Below are 16,589 nucleotides of genomic sequence, written 5' to 3' on the forward strand. Positions count from 1 at the left end.
ATTCTGTTTAGGAAGAAAGTCTTTCCATCTGTGGAAAATGTGTTCTAAGTGCTGGAGGGGGCGAGACTGGACTGGCGCTGTGGGGAGGTGCGCAGACGGGCGCCCTGCCTTGTCTGCTCTAGAACAGGGGGTCCCCGCACATCCAGCTGCACCCGGGAGCCGGCGCAGGCCCCGCGCCCCGAGGCCCCCGCGCACAGCGCAGCTAGTCTAGAACCCGTCGGCCCGGGCCTCTGTGTGCAGGCTGCCATCTGCGCTCCGCAGTAAGCTGCCCATGCACGGGGACGCGGGAACCCGGCCAACCCGGGGCTCAGGCCTGCCCCGGGTCCCCTCCGGCTTTCGCCTGCTTGCGAGCCTCCGCCCAGGCCGAGGCCAGGCAGTGCGTTCGCGAGGATGCTCGGCCCTCTCCCAGCCCGCGGCCTCCGCCCCTCTCCCCTGCTGCTGCTGCTGCTGCTGCTGCTGCTGCTCCTGCTGCCGCGAAAACCAGGAGAAGTGGAATGCGCACGGCGAAGCGCAGCGCGGCCGCGGCGGCACTGGGCATGCTCCGCGCCCAGGGCAGGTTTGGGCGGCGCGGCGGACGCTTCCTCACTAGCCGGGCGCCCGAGCCGGCCGCCGAGGCATAGGTGGAGGCTGAGGCTGCCGCGCGCCGCGGGAGGAGCCTCGCCCTCGGCGGCGGCGGCGGCGGCGGCGGCACAGGTGGCGCGGGGCGCAGCACGGGAGCGCTCGGCGCCGGGCGCCGCGGCGGCCCCAGGCTCGCGCCCGCGGCGGCAGCCGGCCGAGCGGAGCGGCGGGCGCGGCGGGCGCGGCGGCGGCGGCGGCGGCGGCGGCGGCGGCGGCGGCGCCCGGAGCCCCGAGGAGCCTGGAGGAGCCACAGCGCGCGGAGCCCGCGGAGCGCGCGGAGCCGGGCAGGGGGCGCTGCGCTCGCCGCGCTCGGAGGGGCCGCCGGGCCGGGCGCCGCGCACTCGCGTCGGGAGCCGCCTCTCCCCCGCGGCGCTCGCCCCTGCGCCCCGCCAGCATCGCCCGTCCCGCGGCCGCGCTCAGACAACAAAAGCGGAAGATGCTGCAGTTGGGCAAGGTCAGGACCTTGCCTTGAAGCCGGGCGGCGGCGCGCTCGCCTTTTCCCGGACTGAGGAGCTGTCGCCGGTGGCGGGTGCATGTTCTCCAGGAAGCAGTCGGGCGCCGCGCCGTTCGGTGAGTTGCTCTCGCTGGGCTGCCGGGGCCGGGCGCATCCTCCTCCTCGGCGCCGGGCGGGGGGGGGGGGGGGGGGTTGGTCCCGTGCTCCGGGCCGGCGGCTGCCGCGCGGTCCCGCCAGCCGGGGGAGGATCACGATCGCGCCCGGTCCGCGCTCGGGAGACGGCTCTGCCTGGCGCGGGGGCCGGGGCTAGTGCCTTTCTCGCAGCGGTTAGCGAGGGCTCCGGCGAGCTCCCCTCCCCGCCGCCCCTCTCCCCGGAGGAGCCGTATGTAGGGCAGCACCGACAATACAGCTCCCCGCCACCTTCAAGAACATACCCGTTGCCTTCATGACGTCCCTGGTACACGGAGAGGACGGGGTGGGGGCGGGGAGGACTTCGCTCTAGTCTTTTGCCCTTATGTTCAATGTCATTACGATGTTTGGCTAGAACAAAATGGAAATACTTAGTCATATGCGTCCATGGCCGTTTCTTCGGTCTCCTGCGGCTCGCCAGACCCAGAGCCCCTTTGGTCTATATTTAGCGGTTTCAGAGGAAGCCTTTTCCGCCGGATTCACAGGTTTCGGGGGCTTCTGCGCCCTGACAATAGCTAGCGAGGCTCTGGGAAGCGCCGCCTGAAACCCAGGTCTGGAACGCTGTGCATGAGTGTGGGAGATTGCGACGCGATATTTGGGTGATCGGTAATTAATGGCTGAAAGCAAAGCTGCTTTTCCTTTTCACCGACCTTCCTCCTATTCTGGTGTGTAATGTGTTTGCATCGATTGCTGCTCAGCTGGTTGGAGCCACTACGTTCAGAATTAAGTCACTAGAGAGGTGATGCAGCTTCCCAGGTCGTGTGGTAGGGAAACAGTCTTAGGGATTTTGGGTGTGTGTGTGTGTGTGTGTGTGTGTGTGTGTGTCCAACAAAGAACAGCTACTTCCAGAATGCCTAAAGTTGTGTTGAGATGTACATGGAGGGAAGCGAAGGGTGTGGAAACACAGAAAAAGAGGAGCAGGTTGTGATTCCAAGCTGTTTTGTTCCCCTTGTGTGCTTGGGTTGATCTGATCTGATTTGCTTTGGCCCTGAAAGGTGTTGTTAACATGCATGCCTAATGTCATCAAGCAAACATGTTGGTGGAGAAAAGGGATATGTTACAAGCATACTGTTGGGCCTGACATGCATAGATTTTCACTTTTCGGAACTATATGACCAATATTTAAGATGCTTGCAATTTTCTGCACCGACCTCGATGAAAATAGGGAGCTGGTCACACTACCCAGGAGTTGTCTCATTGTGCATCTTTCCATCAGCTCGGCTGCGTCCGGTGGTAGACCAGTTCCTCTCTTGGCAGTTAGTAATTCACCTCCAGGATTAAAAGGCTTTCAGGCTGCACCACTTCTAAAATCCCACGGAGGAGTGTTTGATAAGACTCAAGTTGAATTACAGGGATGAACCTGGGCATGACATGGGGAGCTCGGTCCCTGAGAAGTATGACACGTAGGGGCGGGCATCCTCCAGTGTGGACTGGATGCTTTAAACTGCCCTAAATGCTCTTTGCCACATGCAGAATCCATCTTTAATGTTTTGGGGAAAATGTTAAGTGGCATCCTTACTGCCCTGTGGGTCACAGGATCTCAGGACTTGGATGAAGATGCTTGCATGTGGAGTTAGATGGTGAGATTTGGGAGGCCTGTAATTACACAACTAGCAAGTCTCAGTGTTGCAGGAAGGCTAGCAAGCTCCATACGGCTTGAGTTAACTGAACAGTGTGATTGATTAGCTCTACCTATATTGTGTTAGTTTCAGCTTATTCACATCTAGAAAACTTTCCAAGAGCACTTTGAACACACTGTTGTGCTCGCTGCCTTGTTTTAATATAAAATTTCTTTCAAAAAGAAGCAATAAATGGGGTAGACGTTCATTTTTCTTTATTCCTTTTGAGTCTACTGTTGAGTTTTAAACGTGATACTTAAACGACTAGTAGACACTGTTCTGTGCTTATGTGTGTATGCAGAGAGCAGCTGATGAGCATGAGCAGCACTATATGTGTTGTATATGTGAGTTTTATGTCATATTGTGGATTGAAAATGATAGTACCTGATTGAATGGCAATTGTAGTAAGTACATGAGGTTGTTGCCCTAATAAAATTGTCATAGTCTTGCAGAAAGGAGTTATTTAATTTGGTGAATGTTTGTGTAGTTGTACAACCTAATCATTATAGATGTCACTAATGTTTTCATTGTTTGTAATAAAAGTCATGCACTGTCAAATTACAATATTTCCATCAACTTCACATCTTCCACAGTAGAATACAAGCCAAGTCTTTCTCCCAGTGAAATGGTTCATCAGGGAGGAAATGAAATTCAAATGAAATTAGTTGGAAAATGCAATTTATAGTTTTGATAAATAATTTCTAAGGATAATGTCACTTTCATAATGACCTTTAAAATTAAAAATGAAGTTACCATATTCTCAAATATAACATTACTTTTGACATATAATTATAAAGGTAGTGCTCTCCTGAGCATAAGCTTTGTCATAAGTGTTATGTGAATGTAGGTGAAAAGTTAATTTGAGTGGGAGCAGTTCATGATACTTGTTGCTGGCTTCAAGTTTATCTGATTATATGCCAGAGCAACAGCTTTTTGTATTAATGTAAAATGTTAAATGTGTCATAGATAAATAGTTTCTATCCCATTGTCTGCCAATCTAGCCTACTGATTAATAAACTGCCTGGTTGGGTTTAATGAATCTAATTATGTTCAAAAACAGTACCTCAATTGAACACCAATAAAAAATAAATTTATTATTAAAAAAAACAGTACCTCTTAACACAGGAAAGTCACAGAAGTATTTTATCCTACTGTGCTTTTAGTTCATTAAAAATGTGAAGACTCGTAACAAAAATGTGTAGTTATGACACTTCCAGTTGTTTATCTTTTGATCACTGAGCTGTTAAGTATGATCTCAAGCTCCATATCTTGGATGACTGTTTTGTAGGAAATGTCTTAGCTATATTAGGATATTGAAATTATATTCTGTATCAATTAGTTTTTGACAAATTACAAACAGTGCTTCCTAGAAGCTTTTCATCTTAGAAACATATTCACATGTATCCCTTGGTGAGGTTCCTGAAAGTTATCTGTAAAATGAATTACATCTATTGAAACTTATTATTTCATTAATTGTCATTTCCTGTCAGAAATATATTTCTAGAGAAAAAAGTTGGGTTCTGACCCACAATGAATATATATATATATATATATATATATATGTGTGTGTTGTGTGTGTGTGTGTGTGGTATATATATATGTGTGTGTGTGTGTGTTTGTATATCCATATCCTATCCTATATATTATATATAAAATACGTATGTAAAATGAGATATGTTTATATCATAGCACGATACTATTTGGGATTCTGCTTTGTGTAGGTGCAGACAGAGATATGGAGAGAGTGCTGGCTTTGGGTGGATCCCAGCTCTGTCTCTTCTTTAGCTGTGACGTTGGCCATTTATGTGTTACTTAGACCTTAGTTTTTGGTTGGTTGGTTGGTTGGTTGGTTGGTTTTTAGCAGTAAAATGGGTACAAAAGGATAGAATATCTGAGGAGATTTATTTCAGGATTAATTGAAAGTGTAAGTGGCTTGTAAATTATAAACATTTGCGTAGACACAAGAGATCTGTATCTGCATGTTAAGACGGGTACTTATTATTTATTTATTTATTTATTTTTATAAACTTATTTTTATTGGTGTTCAATTTGCCAACATATAGAATAACACCCGGTGCTCATCCCATCAAGTGCCCCCCTCAGTGTCCGTCACCCAGTCACCCCCAGACTTCCCACCTCCCCTTCCACCACCTCTAGTTCGTTTCCCACAGATAGGAGTCTCTCATGTTCTGCCTCCCTTTCTGATATTTCCCACTCATTTTTTCTCCTTTCCCCTTTATTCCCTTTCACTATTTTTTATATTCCCCAAATTAATGAGACCATATAATGTTTGTCCTTCTCTGATTGACTTATTTCACTCAGCATAATACCCTCCAGTTCCATCCACGTTGAGGCAAATGGTGGGTATTTGTCGTTTCTAATGGCTGAGTAATATTCCATTGTATACATAGACCACATCTTCTTTATCCATTCATCTTTCGATGGACACCGAGGCTCCTTCCACAGTTTGGCTATTGTGGACATTGCTGCTATAAACGTCGGGGTGCAGGTGTCCCGGCGTTTCATTGCAAGATGGGTACTTATGCTTCATTTGTGTATTATTAAATATGTTATATAGGCCTCTCTCTAACAAAGGCTATTAAATGTATATATTCTCTCCCTACTCCTGTTGTAATGTTACTTTATTGTGCAGATTTGCATATGAGGTATATTAAGTTTTCTAGTCTACAACATACCAGTCCTTTACATATTAAAATATATATTAGTTAAGCTAAAAGAGAAGTAAATTATATCTCCCGGCACCATTATTTTTAAGATGTGGTTTATGTATACAATGGAATATTACTCAGCTATTAGAAATGACAAATACCCACCATTTGCTTCAACGTGGATGGAACTGGAGGGTATTATGCTGAGTGAAGTAAGTCAGTCGGAGAAGGACAAACATTATATGTTCTCATTCATTTGGGGAATATAAATAATAGTGAAAGGGAATATAAGGGAAGGGGGAAGAAATGTGTGGGAAATATCAGAAAGGGAGACAGAACGTAAAGACTGCTAACTCTGGGAAACGAACTAGGGGTGGTAGAAGGGGAGGAGGGCGGGGGGTGGGAGTGAATGGGTGACGGGCACTGGGTGTTATTCTGTATGTTAGTAAATGAACACCAATAAAAAATAAATTAAAAAAAAATAAATAAAAAAAAATAAAAAAGATGCCAATCAAAGAGTCAGAAATTATAAAATTTTGATATTCTCTATTAGTGTTGTGTTCTATTCACCTGGTTAATATCAAGTTTTCTACAAGATTCATACAAAGAATATTATAGATAGTTGAAGAAACACAGCCTCCCTTTCTGTGAGGTCACATATTAAACCTGTGCTCTGTTTGGAACCACAGGGCATGAATCCCAGCATAACAGCAATGTAACAAAAAGGAAAGAAACCTTAAAAGGTTGAATTTATTCTTTAAAAAGAAGACCCACTCCCTCCATTAAAAATCAACTTTTTGAAGTGAAAGTGTGTGTACTGGTACCTTTTTGACAATAAATTGTAATTTTCCTTGTTATCTTACTCTGGGTACCTTCAGTAAAGAGCTTAGCTCCTGTGGGTTTGATTATGCCCAGCTCCTACAAGGAAAAACCATGATCTTTAGCAACATAATTTTTATAATAATAATGTTTGGATATATCTTAAAATTTGTTATGGAATGTGACCTGTGTAACAAGAGACTAATTTATCTTAAGTCAAAAAAACATTTTGACAATAAATACAGTTATTTATATTCAAATTTATGTGTTGTTGTGGGAACTCTAATTGTAAGTTACCAGAGTAAAATACGTGTTATAATAAGACCTTCCTGTTTTTTGGCTCAACGTAAGCAGTGATCCAAGTATGTTTGGTTAAATGTAAGTCTCAAAATTTCCACAAGTTTTGTATGATACAGATATATTACTAAGTGAGATGCTTAATTTCTAGCATTAGATGATGAAGAATAGTATAATTTAATTCTGTCATCGCAGGACCTTGGCCTTCCTCTCTTCCTGCAGGACAGAGCTGATCTGAGCCCTAGAGCCTAGCCTCGTCTCTCTGTAGGCAGAAAGATCTTTAGAGGAAGAAGCAAGGAACTAGCCAAGGTGCTTCCTTTATTTTTCAGAAACAGAGAAAGTGAAGGGTTGGAGGGAGGCCAGAATATCACATGAATTAAGTTCCCTTTACCTGGAAAAAAATATCAGAAGTAGGCAAGAAGTGTGCCTCATTGACATGGTTTATAAAGAATTCTGGTTGTAGAATTCTTAATATAATAGCTTCCATAGTATTTTGCTTAGAAGTTGAGCTCTTTAAATATTTTATGGTATTTTGACACTGTATCAGAAATTATCAGGGGAGTGTCTAATGCCTTGGCTGATTTATAGAGAGTACGGTCCATGAAATTCAGCTGATTTATGTATTGCCAACTTTAAAATAACTCATTCTCAGTGTTTCCTCCCTACTCTCCATGTTAGACTTTGACTGCCAATAATTGGATGGCCTTGTAAGTGGTAGGAATTGGGTATAAAAGGGACAGTGTCAAAATCTGACTTCCCAAACTATATATAAATAATGATCCATGAGAACTGTTATCTATAAGGTACTTTCTATCCCAGTGTAGATAATTTGAGTTTGGTTGGCATTTAATGTTTTAACTTTTAATAGGAGCAATAATGGACTCTGTCAAGAAAGAAGAAAAAAGTGAATTTCTAAGTTTTATTTGAATCCGAGCATGACTACTCAGCCTTAAAAAAGCTCACTTTTTAAAATAAATTTTATTCTTCTTTCTCAAATATTTTGTTTGGACTTTCAAACATTAGAGTAACCTAGCAGTCATTACTTTCAGTAATGCAATAATTTAATTTCCAAGAAGAGCAACTTTTTTGGCAGCAAACCAACTCTCCCAAATACAAAAAAGCCAAAATTCAGTCTCTTGTCTCTAACACCGCCCTCATTGGTGCTGATTCTGGTGTGGATTTTTTGTTTTGTTTTGAGTCACTGTATAAGGAGGTAGAGATTTCCAGAAAAGCAGAAAGGTGAAATGGGCATCATCTGAAAAGTCTCAGAGACAGTAGAAATCATGTCATGTTTACCCAGGTCATGGAAGGTGTCGCAGGAAGCCTGGGGCTTGTAGTGTGTGGATCAGACTGTTTGGCTTGAGTTGGGTTCCAAAAGAGTAATAATGTTAAATCCACCATAAATGCATAAATATATTATGACACCTCTATCCAAAGGAACATGATAACAGTTAGGAATTATCTCTTCCAAGAAACTGGGGAGTGTTTTTAACACTAAGGGTTAAGAAGAAAAGCAAGGCAGTGAATTATATTGAATATGATACCCAGCACACATACCCGTATATGCACCTATACAAACACAACATAGCGCTTATGACAGGGTTTCAAGTGTTTTGCTCTTTGTATATTATCTGCCCACCAAATATATAATAGTTTGTTATGTATTACATCATTACACAGAAAAAAGAAAAGCATGCCTTTAAATTTTGAGAAGAATATTATATTTTTGCTTTGGGATAAATTTCATTAATTAGTTGAATGCTTGACTGAAATCAACAACATGCATCCTTTATTGAGTGTCTATTACATATATCCTCTTCAGTGCTACAGCTAGATTTTCTCCATTCTTAAATTCAAGAGATGTATTGAGTAGTTTTAGCAAGTTGGTGTCTTCTTGAGAATGTGCAGCATATTAATGAAATATTTTTCTCTTTTCTGAATATTGTTTTCTTTTATTGTTTTCAAAAGTAATGCATGATCATAAAAAATTGAAAATGCAGGAGTGATGAAAGGAAGCTAAAGTTCATGCATGATGTGAAGCCACAGAAATGACTCTGTTTTTAGTAGAAATGCTGATCCATATACATTTTTAAATTTAGAAGAGACCTCATATTCTGTCTTGTTACTGTTTAACATGTAAGGCGGCCTTTTTCACATAATTTGTATTCATTTTTAGTGTCTGTTTTCCATACCTTTATGTAACATCATTTACTTAAATAACTTCCTATTTTGGGACATTGGTGGCATTTTCATTTTTTGGTAGTATATATAGTACTGTGATTAAAGCTAAATAGTTTTCATCAGGCTATTTTCTGTAGATGACTTCATAGAACTGTTTTCAAGGCTGTTGATATATGTTGTCAATTTGTCCTGCAGAAAGGTTATATAATTTACATTTACTTTGGCAAGAGAGAAGAGTGCCAGTTTTCCCATGATTTTAGCAACTGAGTATTATAATTAAAGACAAAACAAACAAACAAACAAAAACAACCCCCCAAAACAACAAAACAAAAACCCAGGCGACACATTCCAATTAGGGGGAAAATTGTGTTTTCCTGTGATTTAATTTTCTTTGCTGTGACTATGGCTGAGGTTAAATATTACATAAGTTTATGATGCATTTGTAATTCTACTGTAAATTGTCTTTTTGTATCTTTTGCATATTTTTCAACTGGTTTATGCTCCATTTCATATTAATTTATATTATTTTTCTAAAGTAGTTATATTACGCTTTGCTGTATTTTATCAGTTTATTCCTCATTTTATTCTTACTTTTAAAGAATAATTCTAAAACTTAATAGTTAAATCTATTCCCTTTTTCTCTTTAAGGGAGCATTCTCTTGGTCGCTGATTTTGTGGGTTTCAGTAGTAACTATGGCAATGGAGCAAATGGTGGAGGGAGTATTTAATAGTCGTATCCTGACTTGACTGGGTTCATATCTCAACTTTTCTTTTTTTTTTTTTTTTAGCAAGTGGTTATGTTACTGTTGAGTGCCAGTGTTGATAGAGGGGAGATAATCCCTGTGTTTTCAGGTTGTTTTGAAGGCAGATTAAGAGACTGTGGACCTCGGGGTATCCAGGTAGCTCAATCAGTTAAGCCTCCAACTCTTGGTTTCAGCTCAGACCGTGATCTCAGGATCGTGAGACTGAGCCCTGTGTCAGGCTCCATGCTTCATGCAGCGTCAGCTTGATATTCTTTCCCTCTCCCTCCACTTCCACCCCTTCCCCCGCTTGCATGGGTGTGCGCTTGCCCTCTCTCGCATAAATAAAACCTTAAAAAAAAAAGAAACTATGGACCTCATATACGTAGCAGAGAACCTAGTATATTTGTGAACCTCCAACATCTTAGCAATCTCTACTGTTAAATAATAAATATAACATATTTTTTCTCTAATTCTGGCCTTTGCTTTCTCCCCATGAAGCATAATTACACACCTGTAACTGTCTCAGGACGTATGTGCGACAGGTCAGGTGTTTGCCGCAGCTGGGGCTCACAGGTGGAAGCTCTGCATATGTGCCATAGTCATCCTCTGTGTGGCTGCTGAAGCAGTGTTTCAGAATGTTTGGGAAAAGCAAGTTAGGATGCCATTCTTAAGCAAATATATGATTTTCTACCTCACAGATCTGATATAGATATATATTTTTTTTTTTCTAAAGATTTATTTTAAAGAGAGAGCAAGTGGGGGGTGTGGTCAGAGGGAGAGGAGAGACAATTCTCAGGCAGACTCTGCGCTGAGCATGGAGCTCCATGGGGACTGGATCCCAGGACCCTGAGATCACGACCTGAGTCGAAGTCAAGTCAGATGGCTAACCGACTGAGCCCCCCAGCTGTCCCCATACATGTATTACTGTATCATATTCTGTGTGTACCCACTGGGTACATGTACCTTTTCTCTCTGGTCACCTAGGACTGTGTATCTCTCCACCCCCACTCCATACTGGTCATCTGTCTTTTTATCATTGATTCTCAAATCCTAGGACCAATAATTGGCACATAGTAAATACTCCATTAATCATGATGGGCTATGTGTAGTCTTGTTCTCATTGTCAAAAGTGTGGTTCATGAACTAGGATTGGTTTGGTTGCTTTTTGTGGATTTTGGGTACTGGGCACTTCTGAAGGGAATACTGAATTAGGATTCTGGATTCTGGGATCCACATAATGAAATTGTTTGCTTTCTCCTGTGACCTTGCATTTGTCCCTATTTTGTCATTTGCTCATTAGGATCAACATTTACAGTATTTTCATGATTGTGATATGATAATAAATGTAAAAATGCTTTGGGAAGCATTATCATGACAAGCAGTTCAGAATAAAATGTATTCCCTGAAATTTGTGATGTACTTCAAAAGCAGGGTTTTGGTTTTCTTTTTTTGATGAGCTGGAGTCAAAAGATTTTCTTGTCTGTAAAACTAAATGTCTGACCTCCATTATTAATATGATTATGAAATGCTCATTCCCCTACTGATTGTAAAGATACTGCTATATTCCATGCCATTGGGTATCACTTAGAGGATACCATCACTGGAAGTAATTCCTGTTATTTCTTTATATCACTTCAAAAATTGTATCATATCAAATTGGCTCCAAAAAAAGTTCTATTTTTTTCTTTTTGCAAAGATATGTGCTGCTTAAAAGAGTAGTAAAAACGAAGCCCTATTGTTCCTCATGGATTGAAGTCTGTAGAAATGTCCCCAGAATATTATTTTTTCTCATAGTGGGCTGCTGAGTCTGGCGCCTGGAAGGCTTTATCAGAACAGTTTTAGAAGTGTGAACTGTAGCTGGCTTCCATTTTTTGAACATATTTCCTTAAATACTTTGAAGAAGATTTCAGAGAATTCTTATCACTCTAACTGTAGGCTTCCAATAGGATGAAGTCGTGTGTAAAGTTATGAAAAAAACTTTAATTTGTCCCCTATTCTCAAAACTTTTGAAGGAAGTTCAGAAGGCAAGTTCATATCCTCTCAGTGGGTATGTTATTTAGTGAGTAGTGAAGTTTTAGGTACTCAAGTGGATATGCTAATCATGGTTTTGCTTGTGCTTGTAGCACTTTCAGAGACAGCCCTTTTTTTTTTTTTTTTATTTAGCTGGAAGATTGTGTGATGAATTATATAGTGATTCTGTGTTTCTCATTGCAACAGTTGAGCGGTTCCTGGGGTGCTGGTAGCTTGTACATGTGAATCCCCCAAAACAAAGAGAGTGTAAGAGGTTATGGGGCAAAAGGAAATTGACCTTTGGGGAATATGGATGGTAGAGACAGAAGACTGTGTTCTGGTGACCTCTGATAGAGGGCTGAGGGGCTTGTAACACCCGAGAAGTGTGGAAATTTTAAGAAGTGAGAGGGAACAGGAAGCTTAAACTAGTTTTGGCAACACAATTTTTTGATGTGCTGGTCAATTTTTCATTGATCAGTCCATTCAGTCAACAAACTAGGCTGAGGATGAATTTTGAAGAAGCAATATAAAGAGTAGCAAATGACAGGATATTCCAGAACCAGATCATCTGCCCCCCCTCTGAGTGGTTGAGCCATTTTCTCTAGTTGAAGAGTAGCTGTATCTATCCTGTCCAAACTTGGATTTCAAGCTCAGGGTGCCATGCTACTTTACTTCAAGTCACTTATATGAAATCCTTCCTTTCCTTCCATGTGCCAACTCTGTTAAAATGCATTCTATGGTTGTGACTAAGACTCAAGATCTTCCAGTACTAAACATAAACACTTTACAGGTACACAGTTAAATCATATGAGTTTATGTGGTTTCCTAGTGGCTTGTCAGAATATGCATTTTTTGAGATTTATTTATTCATGAGACACACAGAGAGAGGCAGAGACACAGGCAGAGGGAGAAGCAGGCTCCCTTCGGGGAGCCCAATGCAGGACTTGATCCCGGGACCCCAGGGTCACGCCCTGAGCTGAAGGCAGGTGCTCAACCACTGAGCCACCCAGGCATCTCAGAATATGCATTTTCTGCCAGTGGTTACCCCTCCAGGATGGCAGGTGATAGAGCTGCAGGTGGGAGAGAGATGGGTGACAGCCTGATGAAGTTCTGTCTTGAGTTGAACAGGGTGTAGGAGGAGATACAAGCAAAGCTATTCCTTTGAGCTTTATAGCATCTTAGTCATTACAAGTGCTTCCCCATATTTTATCTTTTGAAAGTGAGGATGAGAGTTTTGAAAACAATTGAACAGATTTTTGAACCAATAGTAGATGTTGTCATTTTTGCTTGTTCTCTGAAGCTCCTTGGCTGATATTCCTCTGAGTTTGAATATACATGTTGTTCCTTGTAAGTATTCATCATTTGAGCTAAATGAATGTGGCGGATACAGCATTTGTTGACTATAGAAATTTTAAAAATTATTTATTTATTTATCTATCTTTTAGCTCTGACCCAAAGAAGATGCTTTTGAACTCAGAGTTATTTTCAGTTTCTCTCTCTGTCCTTTGTGCTTACACAGCTTGTGTTTGGTGCCCTTGTTTTTTCTTCTTACTTTCTAGAAGGAATCGCTTTGTGGACTGGGAGGGATTATTCTGTTTCCTATTTGTTGTACCTTATTAGTTTTCAATATGCATGCCCACAATTTACATTAAAAAGCTGCCTGTGTACTGTAGGAGTAATGTCAGATTTTCTGCTTGGTAGTTTTCCTGTAGACAGAGCATTGTTACCTGTGTGTTTACCGCTCATGTATCTTTGAAGATGGATATCATTAGGCATTTGGGAAAAGGTAGAACTGCTTGTACACCTGTTATAAGGCAGGACGGTGCAGGCAGGTGGGTTGTCCTGCTGTATGCCTGTGGTGCCCAACACTTTGCAGTGATCCTGGCAGCATGTGGAAAAGTTTGCCATCAAACTTTTGATGTGAAACTTCATCATGTGAAGAAGCTAAGCTGCACGTGCATAATAAGCTAAAAAATACAGATACAGTGTGAGGTTTCAGGTGTTGTGATATGCAGATGTACGGTAGTGTGATGTCGGAATTTGCGGAGCTGTTTGTGCTTTACCAGGGGAAGATGGTAGAACATTTTGACAGCTGGTCTTGTAGGGTACTGTGAGGCACTGAGTAGGTAATCAGGTGCCGTGCTCAGTGGCACAAATATTCCTAAATCCAAATGTAAGAACATGCCATGATCCCCTCAGTCACGGAAATGAGGGAATGCCTGGTGGCTTGTGTGTTGTGCTGTTGGAAGTACTTCACTAAATGAAAACACTGCATGGGAGTCTTAGCTCAGGCTGCCATAACAGAATACCAGGGACATTTATTTATTTCTCACAGTTCTGGGGGCTGGGGTGTCCAAGATCAAGATGCCTGCTGATTCAGTTCCTGCGAGAGCTCTCTTCCTGGCTTGCAGATGACCGCGGTCTTTCTGTGTTTTCACATGGCATTTACTTGTGCATGTATCTTTCTCTCTTCCTCTTCTTTTTTATTTTATTTTCAAATATTTTATTTATTTATTTGAGAGAGCGAGCACACGAGCAGAGGGGAGAGACAGAGAGAGAAGCAAAATCCCTGCTGAGCAGGGAGCCCAACGCAGGGGCTCTATCCAAGGACGCTGAGATCATGACCGTGAGTCAAAGGTAGATGCTTAACTACCTGAGTAACCCAGTGTCCTCTCTCTTCCTCTTCTAAGATCTCTAATCCCCTCATGAGGACTTCATCTCATGACCTAATCTAACCCTAATTACCTCCAAAGCCCCCACTCCAAATACCATCATGTTAAAGGAGGTAGGGCTTCAACACATGCAACTTATGGGGATCCAAACCTTACATCCATAACAGAGACCACAGGTTAAAACCAGCAAGGTCCCAATGCCCAGGAAGGCCCACTCTGGTGGCAGATTTGGGGTGTTTGGTATTGCAGTGGTCCTTAAGGGAATGGGAATCACTGATTATAATCTGGGTCATTATTTAAGGTATTTAAAATTACTTTTTAGTTTACTTTAAACGATTTGCTTTGATTTATAAAAGAGAATGTGACACACAAAGCAATATGATAGAATACCTAGGTACAGATTTCCATATTTATTAACATCTGGTATTCCAAAATTCTTTTTTATAATAGTTAAAAAAAATTACATGGATGCTCCTCATCTTGATTGAACCTTTCACTTCTTAAAACCCTCACTCTTAAAAATACTGATCCGAGCCCCCATCACCTCTCACCAAGATTTCTGTAGCAGGCTCCTAGCCAGCCAGCCTGCCTTTCCTGAGCTTCTTTGAAGTTTATCTCCACAGCAGCCAGAGAGCTCTCTCTGTATCCACTCATATCTTTCCTTTATTTAGGACCCTGACAATGACACAAAGAAAAAAATTCAACTCCTCCCTGTCTTATCTCACCTGCACCCTCTCCCACCGATTTATTAGGTGGCAGCCACTTTGGCCATCTTGTCTCTTGTACACATCTCCCTAAAGTTGATCCTCTCTTGGTTTTTCACCTAATAATTACTCCTTGTTCTATTTTCCTCACAACATGTGAAAGAACTGGAAATCATCTAATTTATTTATTGCTTTGCAAGCTTATTTTCCTGTCTTCCCCCAATAGAATGCAACCCCTTTGAAGGCTGGTCATTAAAAAGACTTTAAAATACCTGTTCTGATGTAGAAAAAGTAGGAATGCACAAGAATGAATGCCTACCTGGCTTCAAGTAAATATCTTATACAGGATAATTTTTAATATGTACTAACCATTGAATCATATCACAGATATATGTTGAAATGGGAAGATAGAAAACAGATCATCTATCACTGAATGAATGTCAGAGACCAATATGATGATTAGTTAGGAAGAGCTGATGCGTTGCCACATGCAGATCTAATATAATGCTTTTACCTACCAGGTCAGCTGTCATGTATTTCCCGGCATTCTCAAGTATTGCAGGCTGTTTTTCAAGGGGAGATTATCTTATAGTAAATAGAATATAAATATGCCAGGAATTTTGTGGCAGGAGGACATTAAACTTACTTTTAGAACAAAAAATTAGAACTGTACAAAGTTTACTTTTTCATGGAACAATATGCATCATCTTAAAGAAAGCAGGGAATATGAAACACTGGGAGATATTGATTTAGAGAACTTTCAGGATATTCGTTTGTCAAGACATTATCTTAAGAGAAAGTATTGATGAATGTTGGCAAATATAGGAAATATGATCATATGTGATTTTCAGAAGTAGGTTTGTTTTGTCAAAGTGAATTTATATTATGTTCTCTGTTATATTTAAATTGAAGATACCATCTATGTTTTGGAATATTGTCAACTGAAAGGAAAATAAATTATTTTAAATTAGAGCAGTATTATCTAGATGTTACTCTTGGCATAAGTCCTTGAATGATATATGTTGGAAATTTTGTGACTTGTTTATAAAGAATGCATGGTAATGTGTCAGGGATATGAATTTTTTTTAAACTGCTACATATTAAAATATCAGAAGCCAATTTATGTGACTTCTAGGTGATATTTTCATAATGGCATATTTACTTTCATTTCATCTCATACAGGAAATATCTGTAACTTGGAATTAATATTAACAGAAAAATAAGTTTTTGCTTATAAACTTTTACATCTCACATTTGGACTCTGCTATCACAAAATCCCCTTTGGGATTTAAATTAGCTATGCCTTTAGTCAAATGACATCTTTGAAAAATATAAAGCCTCCGTGTAGAAAATTAGCTTAAAGCTATTAAACTAGGGGAGCCTGGGAGGCTCAGTTGGTTGGGTGTCTGCCTTCAGCTCAGGTCATGATCTCGGGTTCTCGGGGATCCAGCCCTGCATCCGGATCCCTGCTCAGCAAGGAGTCTGCTTCTCCCTCTGCCTCTGCCACTCCCCTACTTGTGTTCTCTCTCTCTCTCAAATAAATAAATAAAATCTTTAAAAAAGTTATTTAACTAGTGTCACTAGATTGAGGAGGTTTCCTTTTAACTATCAGGA

General features: G+C 41.4%; 1 protein-coding gene across 3 annotated transcripts in view; it reads left to right on the plus strand.

Moving 5' to 3' along the window:
* Positions 1-954: 954 nt before the first annotated feature.
* CTNND2 (catenin delta 2) overlaps positions 955-16,589 on the plus strand; it is a 924,458-nt gene continuing 908,823 nt past the window's right edge. Inside the window, exon 1 of one of the 3 annotated variants that reach the window (XM_025451313.3) lies at positions 955-1,188. In XM_025451313.3, the coding sequence (XP_025307098.1) occupies positions 1,152-1,188 (37 nt within the window). In that variant the 5' untranslated portion in view covers positions 955-1,151. Of the gene's footprint in view, positions 1,189-1,335; positions 1,530-16,589 lie in introns of those variants that run through there. The other 2 variants (XM_025451315.3, XM_025451314.3) reach the window with 2 other exon arrangements.

The sequence above is a fragment of the Canis lupus genome, chromosome 34 (assembly GCF_003254725.2).
Source record: "Canis lupus dingo isolate Sandy chromosome 34, ASM325472v2, whole genome shotgun sequence".
Lineage (NCBI taxonomy): Eukaryota > Metazoa > Chordata > Mammalia > Carnivora > Canidae > Canis > Canis lupus.